This window comes from Gymnoscopelus braueri (assembly GCF_963280865.1).
Source record: "Gymnoscopelus braueri genome assembly, chromosome: 16".
Taxonomy (NCBI): Eukaryota; Metazoa; Chordata; class Actinopteri; order Myctophiformes; family Myctophidae; genus Gymnoscopelus; species Gymnoscopelus braueri.
The window spans coordinates 41,818,614-41,840,415 of NC_137616.1; the positions used below are offsets into that span (position 1 = coordinate 41,818,614).

Consider the following 21,802-nt stretch of genomic DNA (forward strand, 5'->3'; position numbering starts at 1 on the left):
TGTCAAGCCCATATTATTATTTTTATTTTGAGCTGAAGTATGAGTATAAAATCAAATGGCAGATTGGCTCATTCTGTAAAACGAAACATTGCACCAAACTCTTCATGTTGTATTCTTCCATTCTCCAACAGAGCCCACTGGTACTTAGCGGTCATTTGCTTCCCGGGCCTCCGGGGCCCCGAGTACGAACCCAATCCCCTGTTCCAGGGCCCCAATTGCCCAGCAGCCTCTGGTAGCAGCGCTCCAGCCTCCTCCTCCTCCTCCTCCTCTGTCCCTCCCTCAGAGGACCACCCAGCGGACCACTGCCGACCTCTGTCCCCGGAACGAGATGACGTAGTGCGCCCTGCGCTGCACCGGCCCCCTGCACTGCACCGGCCCCCTGCGCTGCACCGGCCCCCTGCAGGGCTAGCGGAGGCGGCGGCGGCGGACGGCGTGAGCCGCAACGGGGACCACCAGGCCAAGGACGGCTGTGCTGCTTTTAGCAACGGGGCACAAGAGACCTCAAGTGCCGCCGCGGGAGGAGCACCCGTGGTCAACGGTGTGCAGGGCGAGGCCGAGCCTCATCATTACACAAGTGAGTCCCTCTATTTAACCCATTAAGAAAAATTTAAATCCTAAAAAAAAAATCGGAAATAAATAGAATTTAAAAAAAAAATCACAAATGAAATTTAAAAAAATTTAAAAAATTTAAATCCTAAAAAAAAATCGGAAATAAATAGAATTAAAAAAAAATCACGATTTTTCAAAAATAGCAGATCTACAAGCTCGTAGCGCGGCACTCGGTGCCGCGCTATGAGCTTGTATATCTGCTATTTTTGAATAGCCAAAGAAATCTAAAGTGACACAGATGCGTTACAGGTCTTAAAGGGTTAATGGAACCCCTAACTGTTATCATGAAACATCTGAACTGTGTTCTTTGTGGAAATGATTGCATGAGAAACTGATTCTAATTATTTTCTTTGTCTTGTTTTTTAAGGTGAGTTGCACAGAATCAGCGTGTGTTACGGCTCAGGGAAAGGAAACGATGACACCTATACCTTCTCTGATGACCAAAGCTCCTGTCAGGTACTCAATTCTATGGGTTTTCTTTTACATTTCGTCGCTGTCGGGGTGGAAACCTCACATATCATTTTGTGACGCTGTAGTATGATGAATGCTTTTAATACTATTAATTCACGGAAAAAAAGTTAACCCATTGAGACCTGAAGCCGATTCTACATGTCTCCTAAATCTCAACAGTATTCTGAAAAAACATATGTTTCTATATCAGTGGTGCTCAATCTTTTTCATATCAAGGACCCCCAAAATGATATGTATTTGGCCACGGACCCCCATCAAAATATTTTGTTCCAGGGACCCCCCCAGAAGCAACGATTTGAGTTAAAAATGTTCGCTTTAAAAATATATATATTCAAAGATTTGCACACATTTTCACGATTTTTCATAAAAAACCACAGATCTGCAAGCTCGTAGCGCGGCACTCGGTGCCGCGCTATGAACTTGTAGATCTGCTATTTTGGAATAGCCCAAAGTGTAAATTAATGCTTTTTAGCTCAAATCTAAAAATGCCACAGTTTCAGGTCTTAATGGGTTAAACTATGGAGATGAGAGGTTTCTGCCCTACAGCGGCGATTTAGATTTGACGAGACATTGAAGTGATGCCGTTATTCAGAGCAGTGTTGGGTATCGGTCAGTCAAAGCTTTCATCTAATAATTCCATAATGAAACGTTGTGTTTCCATGTGCAGGATGAGTGCAGTGAGGATGGGGCTCTCGCTGAGGAGCCTGTACTTCCCGACAACTCGGCCTGGGCCTCCAAACCCAGCCTCTGTAAACAGTGAGTCAAACAACAACTTCTGTACTGTGTGTGTGCCTCCTAAACATAGCCGTTATATAAACGCTGTCCTACCTTTCCCTCCAAGCCCCAGCCTATAGAGACAGGGGTCTTCAACAGGGTGTCCGGGACCCTCTAGGGGGCCCTCAGAGTTGCTACAGGGGGGGCCGTCAAATCTTTGTATAATAGGAACTAACCCTAACCTTTTTTTTTTTACATTAACCATTTGAACCCTACCACTACATTTGCAAAAATCACGATCACAATGAGCTTGTAGATTTGCTATTTTTGGCAAAGAGATTTGGTGTAGAGTGGGAAAAGAGCAGACCAAGTACCAAGAGCCAAAGGTCAAGTTTACTAAGCATTGGGGGTTTAGCATGTCAAGAAAATACACATTAATATGAATTCACGTCTCATGACTTTATGAATTCAAGTCTATGAATCTATCTATAAAAAAGTTTAATCGACATCACAATTTTATACAATATGTAGTGGGGGTCCCTGCTTCATCTCTCTCTCTCAGCCAAGGGGTCCTTGGCCTGAAAAACGTTGAAGACCCCTGCTCTAGAAACAATGAGTCAAACATTCTTGCATATCAACGTCTCCAAGAAAAGATCACGTCATTCTGTACTTTGACCACTAGTGGGAGCTATTGTACAATAAAAAGAAATAAAAATCCATCAATTGCTCTGGATGTCAGGAAAATGCTGCAACATATACGTTTGTTTTAAGAATGTTCTGGTCTAGTTTGTAATATGCTTACACATATTTGAATGAGTGAGATTATGTAGGTAATGAATGAATTAGTGGGTGTAGTTTTGTGGATACAGACCCCACCACCACCAACGTCCAAACCAGTTTTGTTTTGCTGATGCTTACTCCAGTGTATTAACACAAGGCTGGCTAATTATGATATTTCGGCTGAATATTGCTGTTGTGATGTTTTATTTTGTGATACCTGTGAACACGGCTATAATAAAGTTCATATATATATTGTGATACCTGTGAACACGGCTATAATAAAGTTCATATATATATTGTGATACCTGTGTACACGGCTATAATAAAGTTCATATATATACATATTTTTTCGTTGCATCACAGGCCTTGTATTCTCATCATGGACTCCCTACGTGGTCCTACCAGGTCCACAGTGGTCAAAACTTTGCGCGAGTAAGTATCTACTGCTGCTATTACTGTTAGCAACCATCAGGGGATCGATCATACTGGAGATAAATATTCTGTGGTTCTTGAAAGATTAGTCTTTAGAATGCTTAGAAATGCTGCCAGAAGCTACAGCCTGTTTTTAGAAAACCCCTGGCAGTGAATGTGTTAATTGTCTCACAAATAATTGTGATTAATTTTTGATTGTCATTGAACATTGGAACATTATGAATACAATTTGAATTTCCGTTTGGTTTTTGATGATTGTTGTATGTGATTGTTTTTTAGGTACCTGGAGGTGGAGTGGGAGGTGCGTAAAGGGACGCGGCGGAGCTTTGCGAAAGAAGTGATGAAGGGCTCCAGCCCACGTGTGCCTCAGCAGGATAACTTCAGCGACTGCGGAGTTTATATCCTGCAATATGTGGAGAGCTTCTTTGAGGTTAGGGCCAGGGGTCTTCAACAGGGGGTCCGGGACCCCTAGGGGGTCCTCAGAGTTACTACAGGGGTCCGCCAAATTTTTGTGTGATATGATTTATTTTTTCGCATTAACCACTTGAACCCTAGCATCCCTTGCCTAGAACTTTAGCCAAAAATAGCAGATCTACAAGCTCACAACGCCTCGCGCTGCGAGGCGTTGTGAGCTTGTAGATCTGCTATTTTTTGGCAAAGAGGTATAGGTGTAGAGGGAAAAAAGGGCAGACCAAGTAAAAAAAAAAAATTAATCTGAAACACAATGTTATACAATATAGAGGGGGTCCCTGCTTCATCTCTCTCTCAGCTAAGGGGTCCTTGGCCTGAAAAGGTTGAAGACCCCTGGGTTAGGGGGGTGGAGGGTGGGGTCGAGGGATTACCACTTCACCAGTCTCACATTTTTTACTAAAAGTGTCAATAATACAATGCAGAAATACTTAAAAGTACAAGTCTGGTATTCAGAATGTACCTGAGTAAAAGTAAGGAAGTATTGGCGTAAGAATGCACTTAAAAGTACCCCAAGTAAAAGTACTAATTATGCAGAAATCTTCCATTTCATGTGTTCAAAATGTGTACAATCATTTTAGAAAATGGCAGATCTACAAGCTCACAACGCTCCACGACACGTTGTGAGCTTGTAGATCGGCTATTTTCAAATAGCCAAAGTCCATATATTAATGTATGTTTTGTAATGATATTTTAAATCTACAAAGTAGCGGAGTGCGTTCGCAAACATTTTAGTTTTTTTTTGGCGGATTTTTTTTTTTATTTTTTTTTTTACTTTATTTCGGTGTTAGGGTTAGAGTTAGGTTAGGTTTATGTTATTTAATTCTTATTTTTGCCTTATTTTACCGATATATTATCAAAAAATAAAAATTATTATTATTATTTTTTGCAAAAAGTGGGGGTATGAAATCACGGATCTGTGAGAGTGAGTGTGTTGCGTCGTACGCACAGTGAATGGCCGTGACGCCCCTGCTCTCTGTCTCTCTGTCTCTCTCTCTGTGTGCAACCAGAGGCAGAGTCCTATCTAAAATACATAAATACTAAATACAGTGGTGGAAAGTAACTAAGTACATTTACTTAAGTACTGTACTTAAGTACAATTCTGAGGTATTTGTACTTTACTTGAGTATTTCCAATTTCCAATACTTTTACTTCTACTCCACTACATCTCAGAGGCAAATATTGTACTTTTACTCCACTACATTTACTTGAAAACTTTAGTTACTAGTTACTTTTCAGATATAAATTATGATATAATGAAACATACATTAACCACTTTAAACCTATTTTAAACCTAGGCTATTTGAAAATAGCAGATCTACAAGCTCACAACGCGTCGCATCGCGACGCGTTGTGAGCTTGTAGATCGGCTATTTTCAAATATTTAGTACTTTTACTTTTGGTACTTTAAGTACATTTTGATGCCAATACTTTTGTACTTTTACTAAAGTAAATTTTTAATTCTGGACTTTTACTTGTAACAGAGTATTTTTATATTGCAGTATTGGTACTTTTACTTAAGTAAAGAATTTGAGTACTTTTTCCACCACTGACTAAATAGCTGTGTTTTCTTATTTCCCTCTCCCCAACGTTATAGAACCCCATTCCCAGCTTCCACCTGCCCGTGAACCTGGCCGACTGGTTCCCTCAGCAGCGGATGAAGACGAAGCGCGAGGAGATCGGGGAGCTCATCCTCAAGATCCAGACGCAACAGGAGCAGGGCAGGAAAGGGAGCGACCGGGCCTCGTCCTCTCCTCCGCTGGCGCCCGACTCTCCCGACGAGGAGCCCGACATTGAAGAGACTTTCGCGGGGCCCGGAGGCTCAGCAGCACTGCTGACCCAGAACCTAGCCATCATCAGCCCCTAAACGACAACAACAACACAAAAAAAACTAAAGTAAAAAAGACTCGGAAACCCCGATTCCTCCTCACCCTCCGCCCCTCTGGTTGGCACCGCCGGAGTTCCTATTAACCCTTTAAGACCTGAAACGCATTTGTGTCATTTTTAGATTTCTTTGGCTATTCAAAAATAGCAGATCTACAAGCTCATGAGCTTGTAGATCTGCTATTTTTTTTAAAAACATCATGGAAGATTTGTGCAAATCTTTGAATATATATATTTTTAAAGCAAACATTTTTAAACTCAAATCTTTGCTTCTGGGGATTCTACAAATGTCCTCTAAAACAAAAATCCTAAGAGAAAAATTTTGCTATAATATCGGTGGTTTTTCAAACCTTTCCATGTCAAGGACCCCAAAATGATATATTTGGCCCCGGACCCTCATCTCAAAATATGTTGTTCCAGGGACCCCCCAGACGCAAAAATTTGAGTAAAGAAAAAGTTTGCTTAAAAAAAAGTATATTTTCAAAGATTTGCAAAGATGTTTAAAAAATAGCAGATCTACAAGCTCATATCGTGGCACTGTGCCACGCTATGAGCTCGTATATCCGCTATATAAAAGCCAAAGAAATCTAAAAAATGACACAGATGCGTTCCAGGTCCTAATGGGTTAAAACTCTTGAATGCGGTGCGGTCCTGTCAATTCAGAACCCCTGACCATGACTTTGCTAGGCCCCCCCCCCAGCCCAGCCTCCATCAAGGCTTTCACCACAGAGGGGCCAATCGTTGATTGTATGCTGCTGGTGTTTTCACTCCCACCCCTCCATATCTAAAACTGTCGTTATTCCTTCCATTAACTACAGACAACAAACATGCACACACACTCATCACACACACACAATTTTTAATAAATAAAAAGAAGAAACGTTAACTGTACATTATGCTCGAGTTTTTTCGCTGCCTTTGTAATTTCACCGTTTTGACTGACTGACCAGTTTATGGCGTGACAAACCCTCCCCGTTAATTTATGTTTTCACTAGATGTGTTATCTGGAGGAGGATCTGTGCAGAATATACTGTCATGCTCTTGCATCTTATTTTCTTTTATGCGTAACGAGTGGTGTAGAGCGCAGCTGAGAGAAAAAAAAAGGAAAAAAAGAGAAACTTTGCTGTCATTTGTTTTATGTATTTATTGATTTCTTATTAAAAAGGTGGTGCCACAACATATAAATGCACAGAAACTAAACCTAGAGACAAAACAAATGAGGGGGGTGTTTAATGGGACATGCATAACATCCTGATGTGCAGTTCTTTACATTACAATGCACGATAATAAAGGGCACATTAGAGACAGTGGAATAATATTATATCGTCTGTCAGGTGGAAACCTCATTATGTCCAAAACTGTTACTTTTCAAAGATTCAACATGGCAAAAGTAGCAGATCTACAAGCTCAAAACGTGTCGCTTCGCGCCGTGTTTTGAGCTTGCAGATCCGCTTCTTTTGATACTTTTGTGTAACGCTGTGGTATGAGGGCGTTAATTTAAAAAAACTAAAAACACAAAGTCAGAATATGGAGATAAGAGGTTTCTGCCCAGACAAGTTGGCGACAACAACGATATGCCCAAGTCAGTCCATCTGATCCTGGCTGAGTTGTCATTCAACTTGATCAAGGTTTTCCACATAAAACCGCATAGGAGACCCAACCTGATCTCGCACGACTTCGTATACATTGCACGTAGGTGTCATTCCGTGCATGGACAACTGGAAAACCTGAAAATCCGTGCATAGCCGCCTCGCATCTCCCCCATTGTGACTAAACCATTTCTCATTAGTCAGGGGATATTAAAAAAATCTTGGAATAAATTCCTTACCAAGAAATGTCTTCACCAATGTGTTTGTAAAAGTGTCTAGTAACACATCTCATAAAGACTGAAATACAGTTTCCCTAGGGGAATTTTTGACAGCTGCTGAAAGTTGGGGTACCCACCATAACCAGCATTTGTTTTGCAACAAAACCACTCCTTGGGCTAAAAACGGCCATAGCCAACCTTTTCCAGGTAAATTTTTGTGTAAAAAGCCCATCGAGATTGGGCCGTTTTTAGCCCAAGGAGTGGTTTTGGTGCAAAAAAAATGCTTGCAATGGATTCAGAATCATAAAAACACCATAGTTTGACCCCTCACATGCTACTTAAAACAGTCTTTATGAGATGTGTTACTAGAAATTTCTTGGTAAGGAATTTATTCCAAGATTTGACATTATTCTGATAACATTCCCTGACTACATGGGAACTGGAGCCACGTAAGGGACCACCGAGTGAGCTAAAGCGAACGAGTTGCCGTCCCGAACGTTGCGACGTTCCCTTGAGCCTACTCGGCGCCATTTGAGTTATGTACCGATAGGCACAGAATCGTAAATTTTGTTGTGGGGACTGCGCTGCTTCCGGGTTTTTCCGGGTTGCAACTGGTTACGCCCACCGTGGGACTCGCCGTACATATGCACGGAATGAGGTGCACTGGGTACTGTAATACAAGTGGTTAATCAGACTAATCGATTTATTCCATTATAAAATTTGTTTTTTTCTGTTGATTTGTTAATATATACTGTAAGAAATGTAATTATCCCAACAACAAAAAACTATTCCCGATTAATCAACCTACATGAGCAAGATTAAGTCTGTCATTGTTTCTACATTTTCAGTTTTGCTATTATTGCCCATCCCAAGTCGGAGTCCAGAACGATATTGCTGTCATGGTACAGTAAAAGTAAAGTGTGAGGATGTCAAATTAGAAATTTCCTAACTAATATTTTCTGAATGTGAAAATTGACCTTTTTTGTCCCAAATGATTACATTCGGTCACAATGCCAGAAGAAGGCCTGCATAATAGTATTTCTTTATGCAATTCAAGGAATAGTAAGTAAACTTTATTTGTAGAGCACCTTTCACAGACATAGGTCTCAAAGTGCTTCGCAACAATAAAAGTAAAACGTCAATAAAATAAGACAAAAATAAAACGATTGGCATTTAACCTATCAGCCGGTGAAAATCAAGAAATCAATTCAGGATTATATTACAACACAAAATCTGTAATCGTAAAGGGCTATGTAAAGGACTGCTACACTCCCCCCGCTAGCCTAGGGAGCCCAGAGCCGAGCTCATGCCTCCTTCAATGCATGAGAGCCAACTGAGCTTCTTGTCACCTGACAGGGGGGAGTTTCCCTGGTTGGACGTAGCGCATGGAAGGAACACGTTATTCCAATCAGTTCCTTTCCCCTCCATCAGGCGCCCCGGCTGTCATGGGGGAGGCGGTATAGCGACCAGGATTACTACATGTTTTTGTGAGGGTATTAACTACCCTAGGAGACACGGGGAGAACATGCAAACTCCACACAGAGTAGGCCCTTTCGCCAACCCCACTTAGGGTATGGGCGCTTATGACTCGGAGGAGAAGACACGCCCCCAGTGCCCACAGCGTCCCCGGCGGGAATCGAACTAGCTGTGAGGCGACAGCGCTACCGACTGCGCCAAAATATAGGTGAGTCTTTAAAAGTTTTTTTGAAAAGGTGCACAGAGGCCTGGGAGCTCATTCCATAGCCTGGGGGCAGAACTAGCAAAGGCTGATCACCTTTAGTTTTTAGTTTTTAGTTTTGTGGGAGGAACAACCAGCAGGGCTTGGGATGAGGATCTCGGAGACCTTCTGGGCACATAAGGTTGTAGCAGGTCACATAGATATGGAGGGTTCTGTGTGTGATAATCTTAAAGTGTGTTCTATAAATGACTGGGAGCCAGTGCAAAGAGGCTGGTTAGTAACCTGGCAGCAGCATTCTGGACCAGTTGCAGGCGGTCTAACGATTTAGACACAAATGCATGAATGATGATTTCTAGCTCTATTATCTAAGACACCGGGTATGAAACAACAGATCTTAGTTTGGTGATATCACGAAGGTGATAAAAACAGGCACGGGACACAGAATTAACATGCTTATCTAAAATCATTGCCTGATCTAGAATAATGCCACGGTTTCTAGGATTAGAGCATATATTGTGGAATATTCCATCTCACAAATCGACTTCAGTGACTCATGACGAGGCATTGTAGCCCAGTATTTCTTAAAGTGAGGGGGTTCCAGGGGGTCCCTGGCTAAATTTGCAAATATAGCATCAAGATCAGTTTAACCACTAACACTAACCATATAGCAGCCATTTGAAAATACCAGATCTGAGCTTTTTACATTTAAAATGTAAAATTGCTACACATTATCTCTGGAGGTTTTTGATACATGCATTACGCAAATCTTTCATATTCTATTCCGATTGGCTATTGCCTTCCAAAGTTTGCAGGAGGGGCCTATTGATTGACCAATAACATGTCAAACATAATGAACGCATCGTCCAATTGACCCCATATTTGACTCGCAAACCATTTGAACCTCTAAACCAGTGGTTCGGACCACTGGTTTAGAGGGCTTTGGACCACTTGAAAATGGTTAAGTGTGTCTTGTATAAATATTTAACCTATGAAAAGTATTATCAAGAACTTGTGACTAAATAACTATGACTGGATCTATTGGAACCCAGGTTATTTTTTTGTTTCTTTTACATTTCCTGATTATCAGCGGTTTTGGACATTCAAGGTTTCCACCCGTCAGAAACAACATGTTACCGTATATGGGTGTGTTGTGTGTGTGACTCACACACAACACACCCATATGTGACGTCAGCCTTACAGTATATAAGGTGAGGATGTCTTTAGACGCACACAGACCCCGAGCTAGACTTTAAGGCAGGGACACAAGAAGTCAACCAGAGTCTTCTATGAACAGCTGCCGACCTGAAGAACTGGTTTTACGCCCGTCTGCGCACTGTGATCTAGACAGAATACAACAGCCAGAATGAGCATTAAAGAATATCGAGTGGTCCTGCCCATTTCGGTGGAGGAGTACCAGGTGGGCCAGCTGTATTCGACCGCAGAGGCTAGTAAGAAAGAGACAGGCGGAGGACAGGGCGTGGAGGTGTTGGTCAATGAGCCCTACGAGGAAAACGGCGTGAAAGGCCAATACACACACAAGATCTTCCACATGACGAGTAACGTGCCTAGAATAATCAGTTGGCTGGCACCAAAAGGTTCTCTTGATCTCCACGAGAAGGCCTGGAATGCATACCCTTACTGTCGGACAATTACTACACATCTGTTCATGGAGGACAACTTTTTCGTTAAGGTTGACACGTGGCACAAGCCGGACATGGGAGAGGAGGACAATGTTCACGGATCAGACGCAGAGGAATGGAGGAATGCCGAGGTTGTTCACATCGACGTTGCAAGTGAAGTATCGAAAGCAGACTACAAGCCTGATGAGGACCCTTCTACCTTCAGGTCAGAGGAGACTGGAAGAGGGCCCCTGGGACCTGACTGGAAGAAAGGCGTTGCGAGTGACTCCAGATGTCCTCGCATGTGTGCCTATAAGCTGGTTACGGTCAAGTTCAAGTATTGGGGTCTGCAAAGTACTGTGGAGAACTTGATACACAACAAACTAAAGCGCTTGATCACGCTCTTCAATAGACTGCTGTTTTGCTGGATTGACAAATGGATCAACCTGTCAATGGAAGATATACGCTGTATGGAGGAGGACACTCAGAAGCAGCTGGATGAGATGAGGGAGAAAGGTGAATACAGCGGCATGGTTTTGGAGTGACTAATGAAACTGACCTGCTTATACAATGTGGTTCTTGCGAGAGAAGTTGTGTGTGCCCAGAAATGTCAAAAAATCTGCTTTGAATTTGAGGTTCAAAAAGACAAATTTACGGCATGGGGGTAAATCGGTGAGGCTGAGTGATGGGTTCTATTTGCCAAACAGTAGCTACTGTATTCCACTGCTGTTGTCTCTGCCAGGCCGAAGGCAGGGGGGAGATTATGTTTTCACCTGTACAGTGTGTCTGTCTGCCTGTGTGTCTGTGGCTCTCAAAAACCACTGCACTGATCACCATCAAATTCTTTGTTCAGGCTGCCAACAGGAACTCAATCCCTCGACTCGATTTGTTTTGTGTGAATTAATAATCTCAATATCCCACCAGCCTAGACTGGCCTTTCTACTATATGCGAATCTGCGTGTGTTGTGTGTATATATATACAGTATATGTACCTGTTCTACACATATCGAGGACCAATCAACTTCAAACTTGCTGTATGTGTTGCAGAGGACCCGAGGGACAGTGGTGGACAAAGTACACCACTAATTGTACACAAACCGAGGGACAGCGGTGGACAAAGTACACCACTAATTGTACACAAAGTACACAGGTAATTGCTCCATTACCTGGTCAAATATTACTCAAGTGCAAGTGAAAGTTGTCAGTCAGATTCGTACTTGAGTTAAAGTTAAGTTCAGGATTACTAGCATTTAAAAATACTTAAGTATTTGAAAGTAGGCCACATAATAAAAAAAAATCAATAGTAGTTAAAATAGCTGATCTACAAGCTCACAGTGTATCACATTGTGACGCTTTGTGAGCTTTTCACCATCCCATATTAAAGTTGGCTAATGGGAGGGCGGGCGGACAACGGCCACGTCAATGACTTTAGACATAACCATAAACAAACCTGATATGCCCATATATAGGCATGTCACTGACTCAAGACATAACCATTAACAAACCTGATACGTCCATATATAGGCATATATGGAGAGTTGGTTGTCCAGAGCCACAGATCCGACCGTAATGCCCATATATGGTCATGCGCATAAATGGATCCTAAACACGTAATCCCAACTCCCCTAACATCAAGTGAAGGGCATCAGGCCATCCAACAGGATATTGAATTGAATTTAAAGCAAACCAAGCATCAATATGTACAGAATATATACCCAGCCAATAAATTAACAGTAAACCAAATAAATAAAAAACATGAATAATAAGATGAACATAATAAGTAAGTAAACAGTGAGTCGAGTCCACAGATCAAATGTAACATCTTATCAGAACAGTAGTCCCACCACTAGGTGTCATGAGATCAAGTATAATTCTTGCGTAGTTTAGGGTTATAAATGTCTAATTCTCAGTCCTGTGTGAGGCAAATCATCTGCCACACCAGAGGAGGCACAATAAGGTCCGTGGATTGGTCTTACAGATGTAAATGTTAAACCAATGGCCCTGTATCGGGCGCTGGAATTGAAGCACTCTTCCGGTTCTCTTACACAGTGCTGTTCCTATTAATGGCCTAGCAGATATTTCACCTTCTACCGGTTGCAATACATTATAATCTCAATACAAGTTAACAAGGTTTTGTGCGGACTTTATATTTGATTTTATTACCTTAGTAAACCTTTTCATGAACACGTTATGGTTTTAATCGCTAGGTTAAAGTCTTTTTTAAATCATATGATATGCGTTTAGTAAATTATGGTCCCATTCATTTTAAAATGAATGATACAGTAGGGTATGTTTCTAGGGTTTCTACTGGTTCTACCGCGTGAAGACCCGCCCTCGCTGCGGTTGCAGCCAATAGCATTCATTTCCGGTAGCATTTCGGACTGGATATAGAAAGATGGAAAAATTAGGTCTCTCCTCTCTTGTGTGAGGAGCAGAAGCGACAACAAAGAAACAAACAACTCAAGAGCTGTATGCAGACCAATGACATCATCTGTAATTATGTGGCTGTGCATTTAACCACTTGAACCTCGAGCATCCAAAAATAGCAGATCTACAACACGACCGATCAGTTATTTGTGTAACACAAAAACATGAGTGACATTGTGGACAATGAAGGCTTTGTCCCATTATGGTCATGTTGGCTCACTAGAAAGACTCTGCTTCACCAGTGGGTCTCAAATTGGGGTCTTGGGACCCTCATGGTTCCTTGAGGGGGTTCCAGATGGCCCCTTACGGGTGTGTATTCCATTTGTACACTCTCAGAGTTATGGAGGTCCTTGAAATTAAAAAGTTTGAGGACCACTGTGCAACTACACTAAATGGAACAGAGCCTCATCAGTATGATTGGTAACACCTATGTGAGTGAAGGAAGCAAGGAAGCATATTCCATTTCTTTCCAATATGGCTGCTGTGCTTAGAGCCACTGGTTTTGATCCACTTCTAGTTAATAGAGATTAAAGCCAAAACTAATCTCACAAATATCTTCACGCACCAAGTTTTTAATAACTGGTTTCAAGTTCTGTATAATTTAGGCCTCTCCTCTCATAGGGTGTGAGGAAGTGACAACAGCAAATAAACAACTCAAATGTGAGGCCAATGACATTACCCACTTGACCCTCAGCAAGCATCCACATTTTGTGGGAAACATTAGCCAAAAATAGCAGATCTACAATCTACAAGCATTGTGAGCTTGTAGATTGTAGATCAGTTATTTGTGACGAAGAGACATGGTGTACTGTACACAGGGGGAAAAGCAGTCAAAGTACAGAGGCAACTCAGGTTCAGTTCATAAAGGGTTTAAAGCTGTCCTCTCTCATAAGGCTGCACACCTGCTGCTCATTCCTGATTGCAGCTGCAGACCCGCCCAACACCTATAAAACCTGCTAGCTTCAGCGTAGATTCAGTCGGAGTTTGGCCTGGAGATGACTGGTAGTCCTATTACCAGTATTGATTTTATTGATTGACATATTGATTTATTGTTTAGTGACTTGTGGTTTTTAGGGAGAGCAGCTAGGACGACGGTCCTGTATAGGATTGGCCTAACTGCTCTCCTTTATTTTCAGTTTGGCTGGCATCTCCAGGCTCTTCTGGCTACTTTTCTTTCTTGATTGACTCCTGAGTTTGATCCTACTATAAAATGAGGAAACCTGTCATTCGGTCTGTCCTCATGCACTTTTCTCCTCAGTGGGGTGACCAATCAATCTGAAGTTAAACATGTTTATGCATGGACCATTGGCACCCACCCTTTCACTGGTTTCGGTTCAGAGGAGACATACAATTTCTCTATTGGTAAATCTCTCTAAATACGAAATACCCATGTAGCAGGGATTGTTGAAGCTGAACATGGTCCATTTTTTTTACATTAATAATGCCTGGCTTAGACCCCGTGGAGATCTGTCATTGTTTCGGGGTTATGGGATCATTTGCGTCCTTTGCGTCATATATGTTAACTCCAATGCTACTGAACGGGGATAAATTAAAGTAGTGAAAATAGCCGATCTACAAGCTCACAAAGTGTTGCAAGCTACCCCATCCCCCTCTCACGCTGACTGTACCTGTGAAGGTCTAACTCTACTGGAATGGCTGGGGGGAAAAAACGACCCCCATCCCCCTCTAACCTCTGACTGTAGCCTACATGTGAAGGTCTGAGCTGAGCTTTGAGCCTAGGCCAAACAGTATGCCGTGTGTCTCTTTCTTTGAGCGGACGGGGGGGGGAGGGTTATCAAGGCAGGCTATTTGTTCAGATGCAATTTCAGCGCGGCTATTAAATAGGCAAAAAAAACGATCTACAAGCTCACAACGAGTCGCGATGCAGCGCTATTTTCCCAACATTTTAGTCTATTAGAGAGAGAGAGAGAGAGAGAGAGAGAGAGAGATGCATCAAAGTAGGGGTTCTCAATCTTTTTCAGGCCATGACCCCCCAAAATAACCATATTGGGGACCCCCATTTTGCGTGTGCGGCTTTCATCATAAATTTAAAAATAAAGATGATCGGATCATCTGTGACAGCACGTTCATGTTTACTGCATTAAATTTGTAACAACAGCATAATATTGGGTTGTGCAGGTGAGATTTAGAAAACCCTTAGAAAAATCTTCAGTGAATGCTTTTAGGGACTATAGGCCTACATAGAATGTGGAGGGAGAAAGGTACCAGGCTGCACCCCTTATTAACTGTAATATGCTCATTCCATGCAGCTCGGCAGAATGCGAGTGCGGCTTTAGTTTGATGAACATTGAACCTCATAACATCACTCCGTTCGCGACTGCATACAGAACGTGTGTCGGCTCAGACAGTATGGACCTCCGCTCAGGTCCTGGAATCCAGAGCCTTATGTCAAGACTTGGCTGCGAGCACATCGCGCGGCAGAAAGCACAAAAACCAGAGTGGCACAGCCTGTCATGTCAGATAACCCAGACCCACTTTGGCAATTTTTATAAGACAGGGGTTATTGGCGTCTTTTTGGTTTGTTTTATTTTATTTCTATTCTTATTTCTTCCTCAATATTGTTTAAGAATTAATGTGCTATCCATGACATGCTGTCACCAGTTTACCAGTTCACTGTCTGTTATTTAATGATGATCGAATATTGGCTAAATGTTTATAATGTCTTCTGTCCAAACAATGAAAAGCACTAAGAAAAGGCAAGTGAGTCTCTCTTTAATTAAGCATGATGAGCCATGCGTTTTCCACAAAACAATTAAATATCATTGAATATAATTGCACCCTTGTCATTACTACTATGTTATTATAGCTTTCAGTAGGCCACCACAGGCACAGACAGTGCGTTTTAGCGCAGCGCGGCCTGGCTCAAGAACCGTGCTCCCCCACTTCCAAAATTAGCACTAGCCTACAACACTGGCCCAGTCTCTTGTCAAACCGGTTATGTTAATGATATGCAGCCTATTCCAAATAAGCCAAGTGAGGAACTCTGCTATCAGGTTCCCCCTCCCCCCTACAGTACCTCTGTATCTCTTCTATCAAAGTATTTGTTCAGATACAAATTCAGAGCGGCCAATTTTGATATTTTTAATGCACCAATTGGCCTACATGAAGTTAGAGGGATGGGCAGAAATGGTGTAGGCTATTTTCAACTGTTAATGGGGTTTTCTTTCTTCACAAATGAATTCTACTTTGTTGTACAACAGTGTCCCATAAAAGTTGCATCATGATTTGAATTCCGGACTGAAAACGCCACCCTTGCGTCTGCGTGTGTACAACCAAATACGCATCCCCGTCAGCAACAAGTGGACATGGAGTAAATGTACTTAGTTACTTTCCGCTTAGTTACTTTCACGTGCATATAAATGAGCCATGCGGTCTTATAAGAATGAAAACAAACGCCTCGCTGTTGGCCTTTCATTTACGCGACCCTATCGGTTGGGAGGAGTATTGCACTCTGATACATTATGGGTGCGTTCGGAAATTGCGCACCGGAGCACACTCGCCTATTAGTTTGTATTGGCCAGTGCGCTCAGTGCTGTATTTCCGAACGCACCCTATAACTCTATGAGAAAATGGCCGCCGATCGGATTAAAATGCTTTTTATTGAACAATACGGAAGATACAGGTACTTATACCCACTCGAAGTGAATTGTAACATCCATGGCCATGAGTTAAGCACTTTATATTTGAAATCTGAACGTTTATGTAGATGTACGGGTTGTAAATAGAGAAAGTACGAACACCCGGTTGAATTCAGCCAGAACGGTAGTGACTGGTTAAAAAAAAAGAAAAAAGACGCACGACATTCCATAGGCTAAATCAATGCATTTTGTGATCGAATCGCACAGAGGCTGCTCTACACACTCACACAGACACAAGCACGCAGATATTTAGCTATTTTATGGATAGATATATTAGATGTCATTAATTTATTTACCGCAATATTTCACCCGTGGTTTATCCGATATTAATTAATAATTATATTTGATTGACCCAAATCCACCCAAACTGCGGTTAACTGCGGCAACCACGGCTAAAACCGCGATCCATTTGTACACTCTCAGAGTTACATTAACATTGATTTTACGATATAAATTCAAAAATAGCAAATATATTTGTTCATGGAGTGGGATTCGAACGCGGATCGTGGAATCAATGGTCGTCAGCTTTCACCACTACGCTAACTGAGCATTTTCAAAACAATAGAAGGAAGTAACTTAAATACTACACAGCAAATGATGCGAGAACAAAAAAATCTACAAGTAGGCCTACACGACGTGTATAGTAGTATATAATAGTATATTATATTAATTATAATTATAATTATAATCACACACACACGCCAGGCATTGTGAGCTTGTAGATCTGCTATTTTTCAGTCCCAGGTCAGGACTCACATCTCGTCTGTCTGTCTGTCTGTCTGTCTGTCTGTCTGTCTGAAACAAAAAAAAAGTGACTCCAAAGCGCCACCTCGTGGTAGTATTTGGAACTAGATTTACTGCACGAGTGAGTGAGGCAAATGAGGAGTGTGATGTCAACATGAGAAACGACAAAGTCAATAGGCACCGACTGTATGAAGACCGTTACAAGACCACTTTTTCGCTTTTCACAAATGAAATCTAATATTAGCATTTATTTTAGTGTACTCTCACTCAAGACTGCTGTGGGGAGTGATTCCGAGCAGTGCCAGGGTTAATTGATTGGCAGGTGCTTCCATTATCTCTGCTGCCAAACTACACACTTTTCCTTCCCGTTACAAACCATTATGTCCACACTTGTCATGGAAGGCTTTCTGACAGGATGGACATTTTTGTCTGTTACTGAGCACATGGTGGACCTTCAGTTTGCAAGTTGAAAGTTAAGAAGATGCATGTTAAGCTTGACAACATCTAACCACAATATAATACAAATTACAAAATCATATTTCAGCCTCCATTGAAGAAAGATAAAATGATGTTTTTTTTTATCAAATAACGTTGTGGACAATCAAACCTTGTAATTATGTTTTTTTTGTTTTTGTTTCACTCAACCACTTAGTACACAAGGTTATGTAGCAGTGGCTGTCATAGGTGTCATTCCTTGAGTCATACTGTACACTGGATAGCAATAGTTGCATGCAGGTTTGCACACCAAAAAATAGCTGATCTACAAGCTGAGAGAGCTTAAAGATTGGCTATTTTCGCACACCTGCGAGCACCTATGGTTATTGCAAACTATGAGGACGAATGGTTAGAATTCACACAAAACGACACTGGCTGTACATTTTAAAAACTTTCAGTAGTTTTATTGAAAAATGCCTCTTCTGTTTTCAGAAATAAATAAGAAAGTTAGGCTGTGGGATTCACAATCTGCAGTTAAAATACATGAAACAGCAATACCATGTCCATAGTCTTGCATACAGATTCCAACTACATCCGATAGATACAAACAGCAATGACAACAACTATATTCTGGTCGGAAAAACTAAACAAAAATACTGAATATACACCACAGACATGCAATTCCTGGATAAGGGAAAACTGATAAATATTTTGTCAAAGATACAAAATGAAAGCTGTTGTCTAACTGCAATAATGAAAACTGAAACTCCTTTGAAGGCACACTGAATGAGCAACTATCTTTAAGTTAGGCAGAGCTAAAAACAAAACAAATATGGAAAAAGGCAATGTGGATTTTATGGCGCTGAATAAAATGTGGTAAGTACTATCACTGGCTTAGCAACATAAGTTTTATCAAAAAACTAAAGCTAAAAAAGCTATAGCAGCAGATATTGTGCACTACAGTGCTCAAGTACAGTAAATGGTCCCTGTCGGGTGGAAAAACGTCCAAAACTGTTACTTTTAGGATTCAAATAAAAAAAATAGCAATTGTAGCAGATTTGCTACTTTTGATGCTTTTCTGTGACGCTGTAGTATGACCAAGAAGGGCATTAATTTACGAAAAAACACTAAAAGTTTAAATATGGAGCCATGTTATGTACCAGTACTTAGTTACTGTCCACCATGGCTAATGGAGTGCGGTGCAGTGTCAGTCGGTCAGTCAGTCGGATCGGCAGTTCTCCAATTTAACGTCTATAATACAAATCCCCATATATGGTCAGATCAGCAAATCTCCATATATGGTCAGATCAGCAAATCTCCATATATGGAGATCCCTGATGTCATCAATATGACATCGTTATGCAAATCTCTATGTGTGCGTGTCTGTGTCCCCCCCCTCCCCCCCCCCGCATATCTGGAGAACCGTCTGACCGATCAATTTCAAACTTGCCGTGTAGGAGAGAGAGAGGAGAGATGGAAGAAAGGAAAATAAATAAAGTTAAACAAGCCTGTGCAATGGAAATATGTCTCTCAGAGTTAGATTAACATTGATTTTACAATATAAAATGGGGTCCCAGAGATAGAAATGCCATTAAATGGGAGTCCGTAGCCTAATGCATGCAAACTGGGGATCCTTGAAATTAAAATGGTTGAGAATCACCGGTAGAGCTGTAAAAGGTCTTCTCTTATGGGGGTCCCTGGCAAATCTTTTCAAATGGGGGTCCGTGGGCTAATATGTGTCAATTTGGGGGTCGTTGACATGAAATGGAGTGCCTGTCAGCTGGGAGAAAGATCCGGAACCGGAGGAACTGGATCCAACATTGAGGAACCGGAATCGGTTCCATCACATTTGGAACGGTTTCCAGAACCGGTTTTTATCACACTGTCAGAGCTGGTGACTGATATACAATTACAGCACCGGTGGTTCTAAAAATGTATAAATTCAAGTACCACCATAGCTGAGAGAGGGTACAATTTGTACACTCTCAGAGTTACAGACTTCTAAAGGTCCATTTGGAACCCCTATAGGAATCGTTAGAGGGGACCGTTAAGAGGGAATCGTTAAGGAACCGGAATCGTTAAAATCCTAAAGGATCCCAACCCTAGTCCACTCCTGATGTCATCAACCTTCTGATCAAAGCAGGTGACGAAAGCTTCAGCAGAAGAGGATATGAGGGGAACGAGGTAGAGGGTGTTTAAACATTTTGGGACCTATATCTTGAGCACCGCCTTACCCCTTATCCCTATTCTTTTTTTGCCATTTTCTACTATTTGAAAAACATTTTAAAATAGTTGAAAAAGCGGATCTACAAGCTCACAACGTGACGATGTAGATAGGCTGGTTGAACTATTCTAAAAAAATAAAGAATGAAAAAATAATAATACAAAAATAAAATTAAATCTAAAAAATAATAAAATATGACTAATACGTTTACGGATAAGGGGTAAGATAGGGCCCTTTAAGTTTAACCCATTAAGAACTGAGGCCGATTCTGCAAATGCTTTTTAAATCAGTTGTTCTCACACTTTCAAGATTTTTTTTAAATGTTCAAAAATAGCATGTTATACAGTTTAAAGTCCTTCATAGGATCCGCTATTCCAAAGCCAAACTAGCAGAGATATATCCTAATCTAATGTGAACAGTAGTGTAGATGTGACCGATGTAGCCACGCCCCTGCAGACTTTAGCCATATGTTCTTTTTCTGTCCCAAACTATACACGTTTTGGGTCACGTTTTTGTCCTGACACTGGATCTCCAGCCATGTCGTATTATTGCCATCTTCGAGGTCCCTGCTGATACATTCATTTTATAATCCTATTGCATTTTCCTCTCTCCTGGCACGAAGGAGGATTCTGCTAATGTGGAAATCACCTTCCTCCCCATCTATATCTACCTGGCTGGTAGACATGATGTTCCGTCTTAAACTTGAAAAAGTAAAATTTACAATTAGAGGCTCAGTTGAGAAATGTTATGCTAGGTGGCAACCCTTTCTATCATATTTCAATAACCTGAAAACACTTCTGAGCGAAGTGTTTACACTCAGAGTTACAGACCACCTTCAAGGAACCCCAAAGGTCCCTTGAACACTGTACTAAACAGTAGATTAGGGCTAGCTCTTTATGTGTTTCTGGTTATATTATTGTCCACTCCGTAGCAATGACAAAAATGTCCACCACATGCCAGCATGCTTTGGTTATTTTTTTTCTTCTACAGAAAGGGTATAGTACTGTTTTACCTCCCCTAGGACCCATGGGAGGGTGGGAGGGAGGGTGGGTTGGGCAATTGATCCACTAGTGATCAAACTGATCACTCTTGTTCACTCTGCCTAACACATGGGAGGGGATGTGTTTGTCCTGTCTTTGTTTGTGACGTGGAAAGAAAAAAAGGAGTGTCACTGACAGAAACTCTGTAACTTTCTATAACTTTGTACTTCTCCTTGAAAAAATTGCAGATGTACGAACTCACACGAAGTGACGCGCTGTATATTTGTATACTGTACCTACTATTGTACTATTGTATAACTACTATTTTTTAAGAAAATCTAAAACTAGAAAAAGTGCTCCTCGGAGCACAGGTTTACGCCAGGTCAGGTAGGTTATTGTGGCCTCCTGGTGGCGCTATAATAGGAAGATACTATGTGAAAAGGGTGCCACTTTCAATCAGACACTGCATTCATGTTTGTTCAAAAAATGTGCCTTGCTAAATTAGACCTAATGGTGGCGCTATAACAGGCCAATGTGAAAAGGGTGCCATTTCTTCCTCGGCCTAGTGGGAATGTGTGTGTGAAATTTCACGGAAATCGCAAGCTGCGTTCATAATTTGAGGCATTGTGTTCAAAACGGACCAATCCTGCAAACTTTGGAAGCCAACCTTGCCAATGAGGATGAAATATGGAAAATCGGACAGATCCGTGTTGATCACATGACTATAGAGATACTGTGTACCGATTTGCGTGATGTTTGGATAACATCTGTAGGAGTAAATGGGTTTTGCACAAATCGGCCTCCTGGTGGCGCTATAACAGGCCCATGTAAAACATTTGGGGCAGAGGTTCTGAATTGGCATCCAGGGAGT

At 41.5% G+C, this 21,802-nt stretch overlaps 2 protein-coding genes across 5 annotated transcripts in view; both read left to right on the forward strand.

Annotated features, from left to right (window-relative positions):
- senp6a (SUMO specific peptidase 6a) overlaps positions 1-5,853 on the forward strand; it is a 42,892-nt gene extending 37,039 nt beyond the window's left edge. For all 4 annotated transcript variants that reach the window (XM_080452584.1, XM_080452587.1, XM_080452585.1 and 1 more), the window contains 6 exons: positions 132-574; positions 977-1,065; positions 1,748-1,836; positions 2,938-3,006; positions 3,286-3,436; positions 5,072-5,853. In XM_080452584.1, the coding sequence (XP_080308710.1) occupies positions 132-574; positions 977-1,065; positions 1,748-1,836; positions 2,938-3,006; positions 3,286-3,436; positions 5,072-5,341 (1,111 nt within the window). In that variant the 3' untranslated portion in view covers positions 5,342-5,853. The remainder of the gene's footprint in view (positions 1-131; positions 575-976; positions 1,066-1,747; positions 1,837-2,937; positions 3,007-3,285; positions 3,437-5,071) is intronic.
- Positions 5,854-10,206: 4,353 nt separating this feature from the next.
- LOC308102982 (phosphatidylinositol transfer protein beta isoform-like) lies at positions 10,207-11,007 on the forward strand (the record flags this gene model as incomplete). Its single annotated transcript, XM_080452835.1, has 1 exon — positions 10,207-11,007. One exon carries the CDS (start codon positions 10,207-10,209, stop codon positions 11,005-11,007), a length of 801 nt encoding a protein of 266 aa, XP_080308961.1.
- Positions 11,008-21,802: the final 10,795 nt, after the last annotated feature.